Here is a 24,783-nt window from a genome sequence, read left to right on the forward strand (position 1 = left end):
AAAAAAATAGTAAATGTTCTTTGCTGTTCTTCACGTCATGACACCAGAATGTTAAACATCACTTCCAATATCAGATTTGGAAAAACAGTAAATCATCCCAAAGTGAACTTGGGAGCAATGTGGTTTCAATTTATTTAGTGGAGTGTAAATGTGCCTATTATTTCAAATATTTTAGGTTCATCAGGATCTGATCTCTCAAACTGATTCTAATCTCATTTTGCACTGTAGTAAATGGTCTTGAAGGGGATAATAGGAAATCTTAAACAGGTTACATTGCATATTATACGTCTATTTTGGATTTATATGTAATTTAGTTTTGATTTCTCAATGCCCACAGGGTCTCACTTTAAATTACTAAATTGCTACAGTATACATAAAATACATTTCATTATTAATAAATACAAATCATTTTCATCTGTACATCCTTAACTAGAAGGGCATGGCACTCTGCTGCACTGTATTCAGCTTCATAATTCACTTTAATCCACAACTATTTATTCTGATTCAGCAACAGCATCCAAAGAATTACAAGTAGGGTTTACATTTAACTGTTCTCATTGAGCATAAACTAAAATCTCTTCAGCTAATTGGTACAAAACAAATGATATCTTTAAACATTTCTTATTGGTGGCTGCAAAGCTTTTTCCAGGAAGCTTATTTGCTTGATAACATTAAGAGTCTCTCAAATGCTCACCCCCACCCCAAACAGTTCTGAATCAAGAATGAACAATAAGCTTCTTTGCAAACAATCATCCATGCATTCCATAAGAAAGGAAACGGACGCTCTGTTGACGCACAAGCGGTGCATTAAACTACCAGAACACTAAAAATAGAACATGTTAGTGATACACATGCTGGGCAAATGTCGGCAGCTTCACGACTTTAACAACCTTGTCCCTACTTGCTCAGCTTATATATTTTTTTTAAAGTTGAAATAAAAAGGAGCAAAACATTTACTTATTTTCTGACAGGAAAGAAACATTCGGCAGTTAATTCAAATTGAGCTTCACAAAATGGGAGAAACAGCCTTTATGAATGATTCCGTTGCGGGAGGTGTAATGAACAGGAAGCACCTTTTTCCCACCAATAAAAATACACACAAGCATTTACTTTCCACATGGAACTTTTTTTCCTGACTTATTATGTACCAAATTAAGCACATTTGAAACAACTGAGCTAGAAACAGTGCATGCAACTTCAACATTTAACTATGCATTGGTCATGAATACTTCAAAACTGCAATACTACAATGCAACGTTTATAATCCTGCTGACACAAAACAGGATCTAAAGCAAGAAATAACCACATTTCTAAAATAGTAAAATAAAACACACAAGGCTGGTGGATATGAGAAATACAAGGAATCACATTGGTGCAGTCAGAGCTCCTCCAATGGAAATTAGATTATAACAATTTGTTGAGGCAGAACTTGACTTTCCAACTGGCTGATCCAGGAGTGTTTCACACTGGCAATGAATTAGGAAAGGAGAAAAATGTTGCATTTCCCAGCAGTGCCATCCTTCATCTTCATAAGTACATTTACCAAAACTACTATCAACCATCATTGGCTTTATGCTACAAAGTCAAATGTGAATTGTTCTGGTGTTTAAGTGCATCTTTTCAAAAAAAATTGGAAGCAAAGGAAAAGCCAAGCTCTGGGACAAATTGTTGCATCATTTGTCACAGTCACTTGCATCCAATTAAGACCACAAGGGCATCAATACCTGGCACGGCTCTTGTCCAAATTATTCAAATTGATTTAAACATAAGTGACTGTGTAGATGTCCCAGATTTTCAATGACTAAAATTCTCTCCAGAAAATTCATCATAGAAAAGGCATTGCCCAAGTCTGAACTCTTAACTTCCTGCTTTATGTGTGCACAGATGAAATAAGGAAAAGATGACTCAAATGTTTGGGTCAGAAGTAGTTCCAAGATTAGAAGTGACCTTTGTTCGAACAATGTCAACTGATATAAATATATACAAAAACCGAACTACTAGAACAAAAATAACCATATGACATTATTGAAACAGACTTGTCAAACAAGACAGGAAAGCTATGAAATGTTGGAGCAAATCACATTCTATTCGTACATGTGCATTGGACTAGCACCTAACTGCAGTGAAGCTTATATAACTTTGCCATTATCTCTACTATGGATGATGTTTAAGCTCAGTCAAGCAACTTTTGAAACAAAACGTGACTTTTTTCAAAAGTTGGAATGATTTAAACAAAAAACGATAAGGAATATGGAAACATAGAAAATTGGTGCAGGAATAGGCCATTCGGCCCTTTGAGCCTGCACCACCATTCAATAAGATCATGGCTGATTATTCAGCTCAGTAACCCCTTTCCTGCTTTCTCTCCATACCCCTTGATCCCTTTAGCCGTAAGGACCATATCTAACTCCCTCTTGAATATATCCAATATGTCAAGAGTTTTTCCCCAACTTTCTTCCTTGTTTGTAATACATTTCTTTTATCCATTTCAATTAGACACAGACAGCAGCAGTACAGCTGTTCAGGCCTCACTATTATAGTGCTTGCTTGTTGAATCTCTCATGGGTAACATTTTATTAGTTCCATCCAAGGAAAGTTTAAAAGGTTCTCAGATAGTAGTGTAATTTTTAAGCTGCATAAATAAATAACTAAATGAAAGGGTAGAGCTGCCGTAATTGCCATTTATAAATAATTGAATAGTTTAAGCTTCTTACAGCATCTGACCCATTAATATAGGAAGAACCAAGTACGAAATCCCTCAATACCGCAGACAGGTTGTAATAAAAAGGCTGTACTTACCTGCATACATATGGTAAGTAAGCCGCTCGATCAGTTTTATAACAGTTCCAGCTTTGATAATGGGAATTCCCGATTTGGATTGCACATTTTCCTCAAACACAATGTTCTCCTCAGAGTCTGGCTCAGCAAACCTGTACACTTCAGGACTTGGGAGCCTAAGTGGCTCCTCTTTTTCCTCTTGTAGCATAGTGGCATCCAACATTCGCTCCAGTGTACTACGATATTGTAAAGAAATTAAAGCTGCCATCCAGTTATTCTTTTCCTCTGCTGATTTGGCAGCAAAAATGACACTGTTTTCATCCTTCAAGATAACTTCAAAAGCATGCTTGTACTCATTAGTGTCATCTTTGTCATTGATCTGTACCTTACGCATGAAAAACTTCTCCTTGAGACGATATTCTGCATAGCTTCCCCCTGGCAACCTAGGCTGACAATGATTTGATTTACAGCAAATCATCAAGCCATCAAATAGGAATATGTGTCTTTCGTGTTTTGCACCCACACGCGTGAGTGTGCCTTCCATAATAAATTCATTGCAGCACTGTCCAATGTCCTTGCCTTCCCAGCCATCAATGTTTTTCTGAATCTCATTCATTTTCTTAATTGCCAGGTGTTTGCTTTTCATTTGTTGATTATAAAATCGACAGGCAGACTCACTGGAAGAGAATAGAATGCTCTAATTACAAATTTTCAGTATCTTAACACTGAATGATGAACTCATTTTGGTACAGCTCACTGTGAAAACTGCAAATTTTTGTGCCATGCACTTCAGAAATATAAACCAATATTTTAATAGAATATCCAGTTTTCATAATTTCTAGATTGATAAAATAATTTATCTATTTCCTTTCTTTTAAAAATACTTTATTCCGTTTTGTGCGGCCCACTAGCATATTTCATCCTTTTGCCAGAAGAATTCAGGTCAGGGACTTCTCTTGGGCTATTGTCAACAATGCTCACGATTGGTCAATGGGAAGCACACTTCTGCAAGGTGGGCCAGTCCTTCTGGTTTTCCCTTTCATCCTGGGAAGTCATACTCTGCTGCAATACCGAAGTATTCCACCGAGCAGCCCAAATAAGAAAACAAATTCACTTATTGTGGGTTACTCTGGAACTTAAACTTTGGCTCTCTGCTTAGAAAGCCTCTGTTTAATGACTGGTTGTCCCATTTGTTGTACTTAAAGTAGTAGTGTTAAACTTAGTGAGTAGAACAACTCTATTCAGTTTCATCTCATCAAACGGAAAAAAGAACAAAAAAATACATACATTCATCTATTTCTGAGGCAGCAGTTAGCACAGAACCTTCTGTTGAACATTGTCATTGAATGCCTTTAATTTTTTTTAAAACAAAATAGCACAGCTTGTTTCTCTTAAGAAAAACATCTTTTAAGCAATTCCTTTTAAAGTGTTTTGCTGCTTACCACCTGATGCTCAGCAAAGTCGTCATGCTCATGAGCAGGATGCTGCTCGGTTTTAGCTTTAGTTGTACAAGCAACTTAAGCACATAAAACGTTTCGAACAAAAACAAGCTTTTTGCACCCGTCGTCACTTCCTGTGTAAAAAGCAGGTCTGCCACTAAAGCCGTCTACTGTTGTTCTTTGCTAACAGTAAGAGGAAATGGGAACAACGGGAACTTACAGATGTGGCCAATCAGGAAAAATGCAGGGATGAATGGAAATTGCTTACCTCAGCCTTCTCTTTGCAAGACTTTTTGAACAAATCCTTTCCATACTGCTCTGGAGGTTAAGAAGAGTGGTTATGGCTTGTTTTAAGCATTCTTTATCTTCTTCATTATCACTTTTCTCTTCTAATTGCTGTTATGCGATGGGGAAAGGATGAGCAAAGTTTTAATTGGTTTATAACTGTTAGAGGGGCACATATAAATAGAATGCAAACAGGTATTCATGATGCAAGGGACAACATTCTAGGGCTTACCAAGAATATCAATATGTTGGGAGTTGGGAGTGTTTATCTCCATCAACTAACAACAGATTCATTATAGAATTTATGAAGAATACCATATGAATGACCAATCTTTATTCTATTTTGATGACGACAGGTGCCTACAGCATAAAGATAAACTTGAGGTAAGCTCGGGAAGAGCAAGCAACCCCACAAGAGAGTCAGGAACAGAAACACAATAAAAAATCAATTGCACAGTTGCTTTGTTTTCTGTAATGATCAGATTCCTTTTTTGTATTAAGCAACCGGGTTAAATAAAACACCAGAGCATGATATGCTTCAAGCCAGCACACTTCAGAAGGCTGGCTATTGTTGCTATGACAATAAGACTGTGGCAGCCAATATGAAAATAAAATCCTGGATGCAAGTACATTCCTCAGTTATAGATTGACAACCCTTAAGCACGTGGCGAATCCCGTAAACTTATTATCTGCAGGAAAGTTAAAATCATTGCACTGCGTGTATTGTGTCACTATTTTTTTCTCTTTCAGTTAAATGCTTCATTATCTTTTAAAATAGATCCAAGATACACAGAGCACAAAGTTTATACATAAACAGGTATTTCTCTTGCTTTAGAGTAATTTTTCCATGTTCCCATTCTGATTTTTCTTTTTCCATTTTCATGTCATCAGTCTTTTATTAGTTGACTTTTGGTTCTTGCATACTATTCCATATATCATTAGTTTTAAATCTATATATTATTAAAAATGTTATGTCTGTGCATATTTTGTCTGCACAACTTGACTTCCAGTAGTCATGCTTTTATCCTCACTTCTTTTGGAATAATTACTATTTTTTTTTAATTCGTTCCTGGGATGTGGGCATCGCTGACAAGGCCAGCATTTATTGCCCATCCCTAATTGCCTTTGAAAATGTATCCATTAAAATGCCGTTTGCGTCTTTTAATACAAAGATTTTACTTGATGCCCGAGCCTCATTTGAACTTGGTTTTTGCCTAACTTTACGATTGTTGTGAATGCAGATTGCTCAGTCTGAACATGTGCGGTTTACTTCATTTCCCATGATACAGCAGTAACTGTCAGCTGAACTCATGGAATATTTTTCTTTAGTTGTTAGCAGTTTTGGTTCAGTTAATTTTCAAAATTATTTGAAGAAAAGTGAGCATCCAGAATTATTATGGAAATGGAGGGATTAGATTATGAGGAGCGATTATGTTAATTGGGCATGCTCTCAGAATAAAGATTAAGAGGTGATCTGATTGCTCTTTTTAGGATTCTAAAGCGACTAGATAATGTAAATTATGACAAGCTATTTCACCTTGTCCATAACGGTAGAACCAGAGAACACGGCCTGCGCTTGAAGGGAAAGAAGTTCAAAACTAATCTGTGGAAAGAATATTTCAGTGACCTAGTGGTCAACCTATGGAACAGACCCCCAAGGGAGATGGTGGAAGCAGTTAGTATTGATTAATTCAAATGCAAATTCAGAAAATAACATTTTGGGATACAATATTTTGAGACAGGCCATGGTAAATGCAGCATGCTTGGGAGGAAAAAGATGACTTTGGACATATGGGTCCCAAAGTTCTCCACTACTGGGATGAGCTTCAGAATGCATATTAAGTTGAAAGAGATACAATTTCTTCTCATCCTAATTTGAATTAATTTTTAAAAATAAAATCAAATTTTGAAGCAAACAGAATGCCTCTAATTATCTTATCTATGTTACTTTAACAGTTAGAAAATGTAAATATTCCAATTGCCATCATCTGTACGAGAGACAGTGATATAGATAGATACGGCCTGGCATGGGTGAGAAAAAGGGAAACGGTGACTTTCTTCATCCTAGTTTAATATCTTTTAAAACACATTTAAGTTGAATTTTGAAAGCAACAATATCTATAAATTAAGAAATAAGCATGGGGAATGACAGCATGATTTGAATTTGGATTAAAAAAATACCAACTTTTTTGGATTTATATGTGGACCCACTGCACAAAAGATCCTTGCATTTTCCTAATAAGTGTATACAACACGGCGTGTGATTTGGAGCTACAAAGATTACTTTGCACGGTAGTGACAATTCTTGCAACTCTTCAGTATCATTTCCATTTGCTATCCGAAAATAGGTTCCCCCTACAAAGGGACACTTTAAAAGCTTTGCTTGACAGTCTACCTCAATCTCAAATTCTTAGCCAAGGGTGCTGGTAACCAGAATGAGTGTTTCAATTACACATATTTCCAAGAGTTTTGTGGTATATATAACATTATCTTCATTAGCATGCAAGAAGTAATAAACAAATAATTAACCTTAAAAACCCACTTTCTTAAAATGTTTTATAAGCCATCAATCTTACCAAATTTGACCAGATGCAAATAGAAAATATGGTATATTAAGATTGAAGTACTATTTAAACAACTTTTGTATTGAGCATTACAACAATCTCTTGCTCTTCGCCACTTATTATTCAGGTGTCCTTCCTGTTACACAAGTATCACATGTGAACCTATCAATTATCCTCTATTATAGTCCACTTCTCACTTAGAGATTTAGTTCATCAAAATAAACTGTACATGCCACTCATAATAGTTGCATTTATATAGTACTTATCACATTGAAACATATCAAAAGTGCTTCAGAAATTAATTACTTTTGAAATGTTGCAATTGTTATGTAGGCAACTATGGCAGACATTCTGCAGCAGCGGCATCTCACAAATAGTAATTAAATGAATGACCAGTTATTTTTTTCTGGGATTTGTTGTGGGAAGTAGGTTGGTCAAAAAACTGGCAGCTCTCCCTGTTCTTCTTCAAATAGTGCCCTGGGATTTACAACATTCATCTAAAACACCAAAACTGGCAGATGAGGTGATGATTTACATGTCTCATTCAAATGATCGATCACCAAGAATGTGGCACTCCCACAGTGCTGCAGTGTCTGCTCAAGCATCTGGTAAGGGTCCTTAAAGCATAACCTTTTGAATGACAACAACCTGCAATTATATAGCACCTTTAATGTAAAGAACATTCCAAGGTGCGTCACGACTAGGGGTAAAGACTTAGATGCAAGAGGGCTACCAACTGAGCCAAGCTAAAAACATACGCTCTATTCTGTACCTTGTTTTTGATAAGAAATTATGAAACATATTTTAATGAATAAATAGTTCAGTTATTGTTAAAATGAGAAAGTTAGCAAAAGATAACTGAACTCTGCGAGCAAAATTTGTTATACAAGGAAATGTTCACGTGAAAAAATGGTATATGGCTATAACACAATTAAAGAATTCAGATTATTAGAGAACTACAAAATCAAACATTGAATAGTTTATCAAGCTGGAAGCTTAAGAGTAAGCGAATGAGCAAAACTGTGGCAAATGGATTTCAATGTAAGCAAATGTGATTTGATTGAAGTTTTCAAGATATTAACTGATAAAGTAGATAGAGAGAAACTATTTTTGCTGGTTGGAGAGTCTAGGACTTGGGCAGAGTCTACAAATTGGAGCCAGGCCTTTCAGGAGTGAAATTAAGAAACACTTCTACACACAAAGGATGGTAGAAGTTTGGAACTCTCTTCCGCAAATGACAATTGATGCTAGGTCAATTATTAATTTTAAATCGGAGATTGATATTAACCAAAGGTATTAAGAGATATGGGCCAAAGGCGCATATATGGAGTTAGATCACAGATCAGCCATGATCCCATTGAATGGCGGAAGAGGCTCGAGGGACTAAATGGCCTAATCCTGTTCCTATCAAGTAACTTGAATTCAGAGACTATACTTAAGCATTGTAATGCACTCCAAAATATCCGCTTAAACAATTGTGGTAATTTGACACTTCGTCATGCTGAATTTGCTTATGTGGCCACATATTGGGCTCAAAATTTGCCCCAGCAGATTTTTGGCGCACTCATCGGAGTTGCGCCACTTTTGTACGATGAAAAGGGCGCCAAAAAAATGTCCTCCGATTCTGGCCGCTGTGTTGCCTCTCCCGGGGCTTGGCGCAGCGTGGCCAGTGGATTGGGAGCGGAGTTACTGTCCCGGCTCTGAAAACAGTGCCGAGACATCTGCACTGGTGTGTTAAGAGTGTGCGCGCATGCGCAGTAGCTCCTCGCCCCCAGTGCAACCTGCAGCTTGTGTGGGAGGGACCCGATGCTCGCCGTCCCTATCCCTGGCCGAGTGGTCTCCCGCACCGACCGGGTCCGCAATGGAATGCATTGTAAATTGAAGAATTGTAAGTAAGTGCTGTTCAGAGGGCACTGTCATTTATTTAGAATTTTGTACATCAATAATACAATACCAGGAATTGGTGAGTGTCGATGAACGGAGCCTTGTGTTTTGAGATGAAGGTAGAACTTACTTCTATTTTTTATTTGTTGTTGAATGTTAATTACTTTTTGTGCTTTGTTTCGTGCTTTGTAAGTCTTGGTGCTTTAGGTGCAGGTCATCTCCGCTTCCTTCTATTTTTTATTTGTTACTGAATGCTTATTTTTGTGCTTTGTTTAGAGTTTTGATATGAAGGTAAGACTTGGTGGTTTTTATGTCTTCTTGAATGCTTACTACTTGTGCTTTGTTTAGTGCTTTGCAAGGTCCTCTCTGTTTCCATTCCCACCCCTATCTCTGGCCGAATGGTCTCCGATGTACCTAGCTGCGCTAATTTCTTAACTCTCCGCAAGGATTTTCACAAGCGGCCACATACGCTGGCCCAAGTTAGTTTGGAGTAACTAATAGCTGTCCAAAGTGGCCTAAATGGCCAAAACGGGCATAGGTGGCTGGTAACACCCCCTTTTGAAAAAAAAATGAAACAAAAAAATCCTAACGAACTCACTTACATTGGCGCAAATTGAATGTGCAAAATGGGGATTTTTAAGGTACTCCAGAACAATCAAGTCGCTCAAAAAAAAAACGGAGCAACTCCTGGCCAATTTTGAGCCCATTGAAACACATTTGGAGAGGGTGCAGAGAAGATTTACCAGAATTATACCAGAGATGGGGGACTTCAGTTATGTGGAGAGACAAGAGATGCTGAGATTATTCTCCTTAGAGCAGAGGAGGTTAAGGGGAGATTTAAGTGATGTTCAAAATTATGAAGTGTTTTGATAGAGTAACTAAGGAGAAACTGTTTCCAGTGGCGGAAGGATTGGTTACCAGAGGATACAGAATTAAGATCATTGGCAAAAGAACCAGAGGGGAGATTTATTTATTTAGTTATTTATTTATTTATTTTTACACACAGCGAGTTATGATGACCTGGAATTCACTGCCTGAAATGGTGGTGCAAGCAGATTCAATAGTAACTTTTGAAAGAGAACTGGATATATACTTGCGAGGGGAAATTTGCAGGGGGAGAGCAGGGGAGTGGGACACATGGAATAGCTCATTCAAAGAGCCGGCATGGTCACGATGAGCCGAATGGCTTCCTTCTGTGCTCTATGATTTTTATCATCGTTACTTCACCAAACTTATTGAATCTTTAATGCAGAAATATTCACATCAGTAGAAATTTTTAGATATACCAGTAAAATGCCTGTGAGGTTGCTCATGGTCAGCTGATGAATACAGTTTCTTTTTAAATATAAAATAGTTGGGAGAGAAACTTAAGGCACAATTCCTAAATTGTGCGAGGACTCCTTCTGTATGTTCATATGCTTACAAGGAAAGACATTGCCAAATCTTGTGTAACAAAATAGATCGGGTAGACTTAAATGTGGAGGATGAGCAACTCGGAACCAGTGGCCTAATAATATAGGATTTAAGGATAACCTTAACACAAATATACGGTCACCTGATTAGAAGAGGGCAGATTTTAGAAAGATAAGGAGTGAACTAGCTGAGGTAAAGTGGAAAGAAAAATTGCCACACAGGACTATTGATTAACAATTATATGTTTTTAAAAAGGAAACTGCAACCGTGCAGAATAAATATATGCGATTAAAAAAAGACTACTTAAAGTTTTTGAATGCAATGGATAAATAAAGAGGTTAGACACGAATGAAAATTGAAGGAGTGCATATGGGCCTATTAAAGGATGATTAAAATGATAAAAATAAGAGTGAGATGAGCATACAAGTAAAGAGGTTAAAAAAGGGATCAGAAAAGCAAAGAAGGAGTGAGGATGAATCTCAAAATATATAAAAAAAAATGTAAAGTATTCAACAAATACATCAATAAAAAAAAAGAGAATAGTTAAGTGTCAGGCAAGACCCCTGGATTGGACAGCAAGTTAGCAGAGGATAAACAACTTGCATTTATACAGCGTCTTTAACGTAGTAGAAACATCCCAAGTCACTTCACAGAAGAGATACGAGACAAAATTTGATGCCGAACCAGAGACATATTAGGACATGGTCAAGGAGGTAGGTTTTAATGAGCAACTTCAAGGAGGAGAGAGCGCTATAGAGATGGAGATGTTTAGGGAGGGCATTCCAGAACTTAGTGAAAATTGGTGGCATATAAGTACTTCATAAGTGTTTACAGAAGAGAAGAATATTGCAATGAAGGTAAATCCTCAAGATTAAAAGATCATAGAATTATAGAAATTTACAGCATGGAAGGAGGCTATTTCGGCCCATCATGTCCGCGCTGCCCAACGAAAAGTTATCCAGCCTAATCCACTTTCCAGCTTTTGGTCCATAGCCCTGTAGGTTACGGCACTTTATGTGCACATCTAAGTATTTTTTTTAAAAGGTGGTGAGACTTTCTGCCTCTACCACCCTTTCAGGCAGTGAGTTCCAGACCCCCATTACCCTCTGGGTAAAGAACTTTCTCCTCAAATCTCCTCTATATCTCCCCCACCCAATTAATTTTAATCTCTGCCCCCTGGTTGTTGACCCCTCTACTGAAAGGAAACAGGTCCTTCCTATCCAGTCCCCTCATAATTTTATACACCTTCATCAGGTCTCCCCTCAGCCTCCTCTGTTCCAAAGAAAACAGACCCAGCATCTCCAATCTTTCCTCATAGTCAAAACTCTCCGGTCCAGGCCACATTTTTGTAAATCTCCTCTGCACCCTTTCCAATGCAATCACATCTTTCCTGTAATGTGGTGACCAGAACTGCACACAGTGCTCCAGCTGCGGCCTAACCTGTGTTTTATACAGTTCATGCATAATGTCCTTGCCTCGACTAATAAAGGCAAGTATTCCATATGCCTTCTTAACCACCTTATCTACTTGGCCTGCTACCCTCAGGGATCTGTGGATCCGCTCTCCAAGATTCCTTTGTTCCTCTACACTTTTCAGTGTCCTACCATTTAATGTGCATTCCCTTGCTCTGTTAGACCTCCCCAAATGCATTACCTCACACTTATCCGGATTAAATTCCATTTGCCACTGTTCTGCCCACCTGACCAGTACATTGCTATCTTCCTGTAGTCCGTAGCTTTCTTCTTCATTATCAACCACACAGCCAATTTTAGTGTCATCTGCAAACTTCTCAATCATACCCCCAACATTCAAGTCTAAATCATTGATATATACCACAAAAAGCAAGGGACCCAATACTGAGCCCTGCAGAACCCCACTGGATACAGCCTTCCAGTCACAAAAACACCCATCAACCATTACCCTTTGCTTCCTGCCTCTGAGCCAATTTTGGAATCAACTTGCCACTTTGCCCTGGATCCTATGGGCGTTTATTTTCGTGACTAATCTGCCATGTGGGACCTTATCAAAAGCTTTGCTAAAATCCATATACACTACATCATATATACTGCCCTCACCGATCCTCCTGGTTACCTCCTCGAAAAATTCAATCAAGTTAGTCAGACACGACCTTCCCTTAACAAATCCATGCTGACTGTCCTTGATTAATGCATGCCTTTCTAAATGAAGATTTATCCTGGTTCTCAGGACTTTTTCCAATAACTTTCCCACCATTGAGGTTAGGCTGACTGGCCTGTAATTACTCGGTCTAACCCTTTCTCCCTTTTTAAACAAATGGTCCTCGTTGTCGAGGGCCCGCCGTGGATCTTGATGACTTGGGGTGGTGGGGGGCAGTGCTGTGCTGAGAGGACAGGCTGGTGGAGGACCTTTGTCTTGCGGATTTTAGCGCAAGGCCCATGCTTTCGTATCCCTCAGTAAATACTTCGATTATATCCTGGAGTTCAGCCTCAGAATGTGCGTCGACGCAGGCGTCGTCCACGTACTGTAGCGCAACGACAGAGGTTGGGGTGATCTTGGACCTGGCCTGGAGGCGGCAAAGGTTATACAGCTTCCCACTGGTTCTGTAGTTTAGTTAGACTCCAGCGGGGAGCTTGTTGACTGTGAGGTGGAGCATGGCAGCAAGGGAGATTGAGAAGAGGGTTGGAGCAATGACGCAGCCCTGTTTGACCCTGGGCCGGACGAGGATTAGATCTGTAATGGATCCATTGGTAAGGATCACGGCCTGCATGTCATCATGGAGCAGGCATACCTCGGGAGCCACTTATCAACAAAAGCAAACTTCGGCCGTCTGAGCAAAAGTGTGTTCGAAGACCAGGCCCTCAAATCTACCACCAAGCTCGTGGTCTACAGGGCTGTAGTAAACCCGTCCTCCTGTATGGCTCAGAGGCATGGACCAAGTACAGTAGACACCTCAAGTCGCTGGAGATATATCACCAACGATGTCTCCGCAAGATCCTACAAATCCCCTGGGAGGACAGATGCACCAGCGTCTTCGTCCAGACTAACATCCCCAGCATTGAAACACTGACCACACTCGATCAGCTCCGCTGGGCAGGCCACATAGTTCGCATGCCAGACATGAAACTCCCAAAGCAAGTGCTCTATGCGGAGCTCCTTCACGGCAAATGAGCCAAAGGTGGGCAGCGGAAACGTTTCAAGGACACCCTCAAAGCCTCCCTGATAAAGTGCGACATCCCCACTGACACCTGGGAGTCCCTGGCCAAAGACCGCCCTAAGTGGAGAAAGTGCATCCAGGAGGGCGCTGAGCACTTCGAGTCTCGAGCAGAAATCAAGCGCAGGCAGCGGAAAGAGCGTGCGGCAGGCCAGTCCCACCCACCCCTTCTTTCAACGACTGTCTACCCCACCTGTGACAGAGTCTGTGGCTCTCGTATTGGACTGTTCAGCCATCAAAGAACTCACTTCATGAGAGGAAGCAAGTCTTCCTCAATTCCGAAGGACTGCCTATGATGATGATGATGATGATGATTTTAAACAAAGGTACATCATCAACAGTCCTCCAGCACCACACCTGTAGCCAGAGGACTGGAAAATGATGGTCAGAGCTTTTGCTATTTCCTCTTTTGCTTCTTTTAACAGCCTGAGATACATTTCATCTGGACCTGGGAATTTATCCATTTTCAAAGCTGTTAAGCCGCTAAATACTTTCTCTCTCACTATGTTTATTTCGTCTAATATTTCACACTCCTGCTCCCTCATTGCAAAGTCTGCATCGCTCCTCTCCTTTGTGAAAACAGATGCAAAGTATTCATTAAGAATCATTCCCACTGCTTCTGCCTCCATATACAGATTTCCTTAATAGGCCCCACTCTTTCTCTAGTTATCCTCTTGCTCTTAATGTACCAGTATTTATAAAACATCTTTGGGCTTTCCCTGATTTTACTTGCCAACATTCTTTCATGCTTTCTCTCTTTCCTTCCCTGATATCTTTTTTTAATTGCACCCCTTCACTTTTTATACTCTTGAGTTTCTGCAGTATTGAGTTCTCGGTATCTGTCAGAAGCTTCCCTTTTTTTCGTTATCTTATTCTATGTCCCTCAACATCGAGGCGGCTCTAGATTTGTTAGCCCCACCCTTTTTCTTTAAGGGAACATACTTGCTCCTCATGATTTCCTCCTTGAATGTCCCCCACTGCTCTGTCACTGATTTACCATCAAGTAGCCGTTTCCAGTCCACTTTGGCCAAATCCCATCTCAGCTCAGCAAAATTGGCTTTACCCGAATTGAGAACTTTTATTCCTGGTCCACCTTTGTCCTTTTCCATAACTACCCTAAATGATGATAGATCTAATAAATAAAAGGAAAATATTAGAGAAGTTAATTAAGAAAAACGAGAACAATGTGCTGAGACCGGAAGGATACATCCAAGGTTCCAGAGAGAAATGGGAGAAGACACAGCAGAAATTATATTGAGTATGGATATGTTCCGCATGTCTGGAGAGAAGCCAATATACCACCCATTTTTTAAAAAAAGCAGAGCTAACTAAGGCAACAAATTTAACATTTGCATTGGGGCAAATTGTGGAATCTTTAACTATGATGAAATTACTAAATATCTAAGAGAGAAAATAATTACAAGTAGCCAATTCAGATTTTAGAAAGGAAGATCATGCTCGACAAACCTAGCAGGTTTCTTTTGAAATGGCGATAGATTATGGTGGATGTGGGAAATGCAGTGGATGTATTGTACATGGACTTTTAGAAAGCCTTTGACAAGGTGCCACACAGGAGATTTTTGGAGAAGATTGGGGGTATGGGATTAGGGAAAGGTAGCAAACTGGATTAAAAACTGGTTAGAAGGGAGTTAAAAGCAGTTTCGCAGAGTGGTCTGTAACAGTATTCCACAAGGTTCTATTCAGATGCATACCTGTTTTGGGATTTCTCTACCATACCATGCTAAACTCTGCACTAAAGTTGGTTCTTGCTACATTCTGGAAGACCAACATTTGGAGCTTTAAGCAAATATCTGAACACACATTAGCAATCCATCACCTTCAAGGTGAGTAACAAGGGCATCAATTATGACCCATGATTGATCATTTACTTTGTCAAGCTGTGGTAGTGTGGAATACTGTTAATCTATTGTAGGTTTTGCAACTGACAGTTCTTTGCAGTTTTGAAAGACAAGTAAATAGTTATTTATTAAACAAATAATCACATTTGTTACTTTATGCTGTTGTGTCTGTCATAATAGTATTTTAATGTTTATATATTTTGTATTTTATTATTCAACTATGATTTGTGTTTTAAATAAATACAATAATTCCTATTCATACCTTTAGAAGTTCAAAATAATGCAGGCAATGGTAAACAGGTGCCAGTAACAGTCTGGGAAGAACATACTGCACAGCTTCTTTGAAACCTTCACCTATTGACTGAATTGAAACATATCAATTAGTCTTGTAGAATCTAGATTGCATTTGCTTGTGTAAGAGGCAGATTTTAAGCTATTTAAGTTTGTGGAAAATGCTCACCTGCAAGTAGAATGCAGCACCTGGCTTTGATAGAAGGCTAAGAAAATGATCATGAAAGCCAGGCCGTAGTATGTCCTGTGCATAGTTTTCATATGGATCAAATGCTAACTCCTGAAAAATGTTAAATATAGCTGCCGGTCAATACATTAGGAAATACATGGAATTCTTTCACTGATCATGTAAAATATAAGGTAAAGAGTGAGCATTCTTTTTATTTTTGGGCAACCCAAAACACCTGCAAACAGCACAAATCAATCAAACTGAAGAGCAGCTTTAAAATGATGAATCCAGAAACTAGTATTTTATGAAGGTGTGGAAATCACTCCATGTAACTTTTGGAAAAACTTTTGAAATAGATCAGGAATTCAAAGGCAACCTCATAGAATCAACCCCCTTAACTGTACCTAATGTTTACAAGAAACAATATTCAAATGCAAGAAAAACTGCAAAACTATCCAAACTCTCTCTTTCAAAGGGTGATACTACAGTTTGAAACACTGCCACTATATTACATATTTGATGTTCCAAAACATCCTAAGATGCTTCAGAAGGGAGAGTGGACCCAAGAGGAGTCGGGCAAGAGTTAGGGGAAGTGATCAAAGACGGTTTTGAAAGTGGGTAGAGATGTAGCAAAGAAGTGAAGTTAGGAAGAAATTTCCAGAGTGTAGTGGCATGATGGCTGAAAGTTCAGTCATTAATGCTAGAACAGAGGGAAGAGGGAATTCTGAAGGGCAAAGGTATAAACTGAAATACAGGGCTGTAGGAGGTTGCAGAGATAGGAAGAGCAAAGCAAGAGAGGGATTTGTAGGCAAGGCTGAGGATTTTAACTCAATACCCTGGAGGTCAGTGAGGATAAGATTAACAGTTGAACAGAACTTAGTGAGAAATAGCATGTCGGCAACAGAGTTCTGGACCAATCAGTGGGAGGAAAACCTTACCCAGAATCATGTAGAAACAAACACGATACATTTCAAGTGCTTTGTCAGATCCAGTTGTGGCTTTGAGCTAAACTGTGCCTTTGGAATTTGATTAAGATCTGCTGGATAGCCACATGAGTGGCCTTTCAACAGGAAGACCTGAGGAAATGTTTTTTCCAAGTAAAGATACATGTGCAAGGGCTGCAGTTGAATTCAAGTTGCTATAGTAGAGTGGCATTTTTAAAGCATTTTGGTGTTGAAAAAAGAAAGCACTCTTTATTAGCAATCTTCTCCTTGCAAGCAAAGCCTCAGCAATTTTACTTGAACGAACCAAAATGGCTGTGTAAATTTAAGGGCAGTGCCAACTGGTTTCATGACTTGCTCTTTAAGGATGGCCTGGATCCAGAAATCCTGAATCCATTAGGTGTAGCTGGGAACCCAAGACAGATACAGATTGAAACTCAGTGACAAGGCACCTCAAGCTACCTTGTGCCTTGTTGTACTTAATGTTGTTTCAACACCAAAGGAAAAGTAATGGTGTCAAATCAGTTAGCAAGAAAGAGATGCTGTCAGAGCAAAAATGAACAGTGTGGCACTAATAACTGATGTTGCAGTTAAATTCAGAACAAATGTGTGATCCAAAAGAGTTGATGTCAGCAACATGCATGTACTACAACATGTACAACATATATTAATAGTACCAAATTCCAGAAAATCTGCAGAATTACAGCACAGTAGGTACATTTTCATTGCCGTCAAAATCAAACAAGTGTGGTGTCCGTCATATATTGTGCAGTAGTGGGAAGGGTAACTAACACTGGCAACATTCCAGATGTAATATTTTGGAGATGCTGCCTCTTCTGTTTTTACCCTTGGTAAATACACAGTCAGTGAGACCTAGCAGTGTGTGAAGAATATCTAGATCTAGGAAGAATATGACATATTCTTTGGTATTAAGCTTGGCTGCACTCCGTTCAACCAGCATATGATTAAGTTAAGCTGATCAACGATTAGTAGCTGTATCTTGCTCAGCCTGCAGGCAGAAACTAAAAGAGATGAGTCATGTGACATTCCAAGACAACAAACTAAAAGCATGATATCCAAGTGCTTGAATATACAAGTTTGTGAAGTACGACGTTCAGAACTTAAGATCCAGAAAAAAAAGTGAGATTAAGTTCCTATATGCCTCTCATGAAACATCAAAACATGAGCCGGAAAGCCAACTATTTACAATCTATATTAACGACTTGGAAGAAGGGGCTGAGTGTAACGTAGCCAAGTTTGCTGACGATACAAAGATGGGAGGAAAAGCAATGTGTGAGGAGGACACAAAAAACTTGCAAAAGGACAGACAGGCTAAGTGAGTGGGCGAAAATTTGGCAGATGGAGTATAATGTTGGAAAGTGTGAGGTCATGCACTTCGGCAGAAAAAAAAATCAAAGAGCAAGTTATTATTTAAATGTAGAAAGATTGCAAAGTGCTGCAGTACAGCGGGACCTGGGGGTCCTGGTCCATGAAACACAAAAGGATAGTATGCAGTTACAGCAAATGGTCAGGAAGGCCAATGGAATCTTGGCCTTTATTGCAAAGGGGATGGAGTATAAAAGCAGGGAAGTCTTGCTACAGTTATACAGGGTATTAGTGAGGCCACACCTGGAATATTGTGTACAGTTTTGGTTTCCATATTTAGAAAAGGATATACTTGCTTTGGAGGCAGTTCAGAGAAGGTTCACTAGGTTGATTCCGGGGATGAGGGGATGAGGGGATTGACTTATGATGAAAGGTTGAGTAGGTTGGGCCTTGACTCATTGGAATTCAGAAGAATGAGAGGTGATCTTATCAAAACATAGGATTATGAGGGGGCTTGACAAGGTGGATGCAGAGAGGATGTTTCCACTGATAGGGGAGGCTAGAACTAGAGGGCATAGTCTCAGAATAAGGGGCCGTCCATTTAAAACTGAGATGAGGAGGAATTTCTTCTGAGGGTTGTAAATCTGTGGAATTCGCTGCCTCAGAGAGCAGTGGAAGCTGGGACATTGAATAAATTTGAGACACACACAGACAGTTTCTTAACCGATAAATGGATAAGGGGTTATGGGGAACAGGCAGTGATGTGGAGCTGAGTCTATGATCGGATCAGCTATGATCGTATTAAACGGCGGAGCAAGCTCGAGGGGCCATATGGCCTACTCCTGCTCCTATTTCTTATGTTAAGAACCCAAACGAAGATTATCATGGAAGACTAAAATCGCTGCTGTATGGATTTGGGCTCCAGGGAAATAAGGCATTAAAAGGTATTCCAAGACAATGATAAAGGTTGCACAATAAAGGAGCACACTGTGCAATGGAGTACCACTGGACAAATTTCATAGTGCAGGTCTTTTTTTTGCCAGGTTTTCTGGAAGTGAGCAAAGAACTGGAAATGGAATGCCTTGATTGAAGAAACACCTCTTTGTAACAGCCAGGATGTCAAGTGGAAGCTATCTGGGTCAGGCTGAAAGTCTCGACCAGACAGCTACAGATGGAAATCTCTCCTGCAGGGCATCAAGATCTGGAAGGCAATGCTTCAAGGCCAGTATGGGATTACCAGAACCACCACTGCTCTTTCTATTTATATTTTGTGAATTACTCTGGAGCCAGGGAAAGGAAGGAAACATCTATCAGAACTGTCAACAAAGAGGAGACACCATTTAAGCTCCATGTCGACTTGTCCCCAAGTAGAAATAGGAAAGTCACGATTGTTTCATGATACAAGATATTCGTTTAAACAACTGATGCTGATTGGTTTCAGTGACTGATATGAAGTGAGAATGTTGTGCAGTCTTCTATTACCATACGCATCACTGAAGAGAGCATTGTGCACAGAGTATGCTCCCAAGTTGCATCTGATAGCCAGTCTTAGAACAGAAAAAATAGACAAGCAAAGACAGGTATAAACAACTGTACAGATTTGTAATTCTTATGACCAAAACATTTTCCTGCCCATTTCAGGATGGATCATCCTTTTCTGTGGGTGAACTATGACCTAACAAAGTACATCAGCCATTGCTCGCCCAACTACTCAACCTGCCTTTCAACAGGGAGCTCTCAGGACCCAATCATTCAAAAAAGGACAAACATGCATCTGCTGTAGCTGCAGACGGGTTGCAATAATACTTTACAAGCGCCTTGTGGCTAAAAACAAAAGGGCCGAGAATGGCACCCTGAATTAGTCGCTGCGACATCTAAACTCCGAGGACAAGATCAATGTCATTTGGATGTAGGCAATCTTTAGGTCCACTGTTGTCAGTCAATACTTGGATACACACCCTGGATGATCTGAAGAATTGCTACCGTTCTGAGCATTTTCTTTTTGAGGAATTTGCTCAGGGGTCTGAGATTCAAAAGTGGATCTATAGCTCTGAATTTTTTGGAACCACTAAACACTGGGAGCAGTTTTCGTCTCATCTGATGTGTCAGAATCTGCTTGATTACTACAGAGGACAAGAGATTGTTAACCTCAAATACTAGCACTACCACCAGTATTATAACTATCAGCATTACCATCAGTGTTACTTACACTTACCCAACTAGTCACAGCAAAGAACACCACAAAGAGGCAGAGTCTTTGCCTTGGAATGTTGGGGGTTATTCTTGTCTATGGTCTTCAATGTCCAAGCACCAAAAGTGGTCTGCTCCCACTAGTCACAAAATGGCCTGCCACAAGATGGCCCATTAGGAAAGAGTCTTTCCGTATAGCCAGGGCTAGATTTTAGGGCAGAGGGCTTGTTTCTAGCTGCCCTGCTGACTGTGATCTGATTTAGGCTGAGGTAATGTACACTATATAGTCTCAGAGAGGCCAAGCAAAATCACAGAATAGCTTATGACACCACATCGGTCAACTGGTAGCACACTCACCATTTGAGTACAAAGTCCTGCTATACACAACTTAAGCACATGATCTAGGCTATACTCGGGCAATACAGAAAGAAGTATTGCAATTATGGAGGTTCTACCCTTCAGATGAGATGTGAGGAGTCTTTGAAGTGGGACTTTAACCTACAACACCTTCTGATTCAGAGGCAAGGGTGCTCCCAACTGAGCCATGGCAAATAATTGAAGAATAGCGGGGAATGTTCTCAAAGTTCTGGTTGATATTGCTCCCTCAATCAACGACAAAAATCAAAGTAGAAAAGACACCCGGTCAGGATGGGATGCTGAACGAAGTAAGACCTCTGGCCACAATCTTCCAATCCTCCTTGGGTATGGGAATGGTGCCAGAGGACTGGAGGTTTTATAAACAGAGGCACAGAGTACCAAAGCAAGAAAGTTATGCTAAACCTTTATAAAAGACTGGTTAGGCCGCAACTAGAGTGTGGCCAATTCTGGGCATCACACACAAGATGTCAAGGCCTTAGAGAGGGTGCAGAGATTTACCAGAATGGTACCAGGGATGAAAGACCTCAGTTCGGTGTAGAGACTAGAGAAACTGGGGTTGATCTCCTTAGAACAGATAAGGTTATGGGGAAATTTGATAGAGGTGTTCAAAATCATGAAGGGTTTTAATAGAATAAATTAAGAGAAACTGTTGCCAGTGGTAGAATGTTTGGTAACCAGGACATATATTTAAAGGAAATTGGCAAAAGAACCAGAGGCAACACGAGGAACAAAAATTATGTAGCGAGTTATGGTAATCTGGAATGCACGGCCTGAAAGGCGGTGGAAGCAGATTTAGCAATAACTTTCAACGGCAATTGGATAAATACTTGAAAGGGATAAGTTGCAGGGCTATGGGGAAAGAGCAGGGGAGGGGGAGTAATTGGAGAGCTCTTTCAAGGAGCCAGCACAATAACGATGGGCCCAATGGCCTACTTCTGTGCTAGATGATTGTATCGCTAGAAAACAAATTTAACCTGCCATTGCTTCTCATTACTGTTTGCGTTATGTGGCCACGTAACATTACTGCATATCATGTCTTGGAATTTTTTTGATCATTTTGTCATGAAAGGATTTGGAAAAGAGCTGCATTTAACTGTTGGGTTTTAAAATAAAGTGACTTTACGCAGGTTTAAAACGAAAGGCCACAAGCCCTTGGGAGCACATGTACTGAAGCCAGATATTGATAAGTTGCTTAGAACCATCAAAAACAATACGGGAGTCAGGGCCAAATCTCAGCGATTCCAAACAAACATTCTCACGGTAGGGGTTTGGATTGCCCTGCATGATCTTCCCGTCGAGCTCTGCATGAAACTAGTTTCAAAGCGGTGGGCCTGATAGCAGGCTTAGTTAGTAGCTCTTTGGGCCAACTCACGGTTTGGGGGTTGGGAGGGAGAGGAGTCAGGAAACAAGCCTCAACTTCATGTTGGGGCTGTAGTGAAGTGAAGAAAGTCCCTCATGTTGATAGTCAGATTTTTTGAAGCAGAAGGTTGCAAAGCAGTCAGGTCCAGCAAGAGTTGAGAAGGTTAGAATACAAGTGGTAGTTTGAAGCTATTCTGTTTAAGTTAAGCAAGATAGCCCACTGATGTGGGTAAGCAGAGATTGTTCATTATTTTGTATTATTATACAAACTCAAGTTGTACTGATTGAAATAAGCAAATCTGATCATAATTGTAGATATAATATATATTATATATATATATATATAATATATATGTGTGTGTGTGTGTGTGTGTGTGTGCCTGAAAGGGTGGTGGAAGCAGAATAAGTACCTTTCAAAAGGGAATTCGATATATACACAACAACTTGCATTTTTATAGCACCTTTAACATAGTAAACAGCCCCTAGGCACTTCACAGGAGCGTTAACAAAATTTGACACTGAGCCATGAAGCGATATTAGCCCTTAAAAAGTGTCTTAAAAGGAGGAAAGTGGTGCTTAGGGAGGGATTCCCAGAGCCTAGGGCCCAGGCAGCTGAAGGCACAGCAGGCAAAGGTGGAGCAATGAAAATCAGAGATGCCTAAGACGCCAGAACTGGAGGAGTGCAGAGATCTTGAAGGGTTGTAGGGCTAGAGGTTAGAGAGATAGGGAGGGGTGAGGCCATGGAGGGATTTGAAAATAAGGATGAGAACTTTAAAATCAAGACGCTGCCAGACCTGGAGTCAATGCAGGTCAGCGAGCACAGGTGTGTTGGGTGAGTGGGACTTGGTGCGAGTTAGGATAAGGGTGCTGTGTTGGATTAGTTCAAGTTTATCGAGGGTGTAAAATAGGAGGCAGGCCCAGAGTGGGTTGGAATAGTCAAGTCTAGAAGTAACAAATGCATGGATGAGGGTTTCAGCAGTAAATGAACAGAGACAGGGGCAGAGACAAGTGATATCACAGGAGGTGGTTTGTGATGGAGCAGATGTGTGATCAGAAGCTCATCTCAGGATCAAATAGGATACCAAGGTTGCAAACAGTCTGGTTCAGTCTCAGACAGGAACCAGGGAAAGGGATGGAATCGGTGGCCAGGGAACAGAGTTTGTAAATGCTTGCAGGAGTATGGTGAAAGAAAGACTTAATTGCTTGCTTTTATATATAGTGTGTTTCACGTCCCCGGTCGTCCATTGGCTGTAAAGCGCTTTGGAAGTACTTTTTGAACTGTAGCCACTGTTTAATGTAGGAAACGCAGCAGCCAATTCGCGCACAGCAAGCTCTCACAAATAGCAATGTGATAATGCCCAGATAATCTGTTTTTAAAAAAAAAAGTGATGTCAATTGAGAGATAAATATTGGCGACGACACCTAGGATAGTTCCCCTGCTCTTCTTCGAAATAGTGCCATGGGATCTTTAATGTCCACCTGAGAGCAGATGGGTTCGAGGTTTAACGTCTCATCTGAAAGATGGCACCTCCTACAGTGCAGCAGAAAAGGAAGCGCCTTATATAGCCTTGCCTAGACAGAGAGACCTGGGATGTTCACAGGGAGTAGGAAAACAGTCCAGTTTTGGTTACACTTGATAATTGTGATATTTGAAAAGCAGATAGAAAAAAATCCAGTCTTCAAATGTTTGATTTTTTCCCCCCAAAAGGCATATGTGAAATGGTTCATGTCCTAGGGACTATAACTGTTGCCTGCAGTTGGGCTCTTTTAGTGCATTTCTGCTTTGCCGGGCCATTGACGAGCAGAACAAATAGCAACATTCGAAGTATCCAATTTCACATATAAACTTATTGCAGACACCTATCCAAATTAACTATCATTTTGAATGTCAAAGACTTTGGGGTTTTGGAAGAATGATTCTGGATTTAAATGAAGTTTTATATTCTAGTAAAATCTGCTGGGGTTGCCGTTGCTTTCACTTAGTGTCAGTTGTAGCTCAGTAGGCACCACACTCGCCTCGGAGTCAGAAGGATGTGGGTTCAAGTCCCATTCCAGGGACTTGAGCACATAAATCTAGGCTGAGTGCTGCACTGCCGGAGGTGCAGTCATTTCGGATAAGACGTTAAACTGAGGCCCTGTCTGCCCTCTCAGGTGGACGTAAAAAAATCCCATAGCACTATTTCGAAGACGAACAGGGAAGTTATCCCCGGTGTCCTGGCCAATATTTATCCCTCAATCAACATAACAAAAACAGATTATCTGGTCATTATCAAATTGATGTTTGTGGGAGATAACTGTGCGCAAATTGGCTGCCGCGTTTCCCACATTACAACAGTGACTACACTCCAAAAGCACTTCATTGGCTGTAAAGTGCTTTGAGATGTCCGGTGGTCGTGACAGGCACTATGCAAATTTGTCTTTCTTTTCTTAATAAACCTAATTTGTGGATTATAGCCTGAGACGTATTGTCTGTGGAGAGTACAAAGAGTCTCGTACCAGATTCAGTGAGCTTTCTCAGCAGTAAAAGGGATATTGTTCACTCCAGGTGCAATATTTCCACATTACTTCACACATAAGGCCACTTTTGAATTAACAGGAAGCATCGGCTTGCCTGTAGAAGCATTGAGCACAAGAAAAATATCTGGAAAATACCAGAATCAGAACACTAATCAGTGCCAGAGCGAAGCATCAGGTATCACAGCAACAGTCGGTGCCAG

General features: G+C 40.2%; 1 protein-coding gene across 8 annotated transcripts in view; it reads right to left on the reverse strand.

The window, feature by feature from the left end:
* The window catches only part of LOC139273317 (son of sevenless homolog 1), a 315,669-nt gene that overhangs the window by 94,889 nt on the left and 195,997 nt on the right, over window positions 1–24,783 (reverse strand). For 7 of the 8 annotated variants that reach the window (XM_070890087.1, XM_070890085.1, XM_070890083.1 and 4 more), the window contains 4 exons: window positions 15,873–15,983; window positions 15,675–15,773; window positions 4,486–4,613; window positions 2,800–3,455 (listed from right to left, as the gene is read on the reverse strand). In XM_070890087.1, coding sequence (XP_070746188.1) covers window positions 2,800–3,455; window positions 4,486–4,613; window positions 15,675–15,773; window positions 15,873–15,983 — 994 coding nt within the window. The remainder of the gene's footprint in view (window positions 1–2,799; window positions 3,456–4,485; window positions 4,614–15,674; window positions 15,774–15,872; window positions 15,984–24,783) is intronic. The other variant, XM_070890088.1, reaches the window with a different exon arrangement.

This window comes from Pristiophorus japonicus, chromosome 9 (assembly GCF_044704955.1).
Source record: "Pristiophorus japonicus isolate sPriJap1 chromosome 9, sPriJap1.hap1, whole genome shotgun sequence".
NCBI classification, from domain to species: domain Eukaryota; kingdom Metazoa; phylum Chordata; class Chondrichthyes; family Pristiophoridae; genus Pristiophorus; species Pristiophorus japonicus.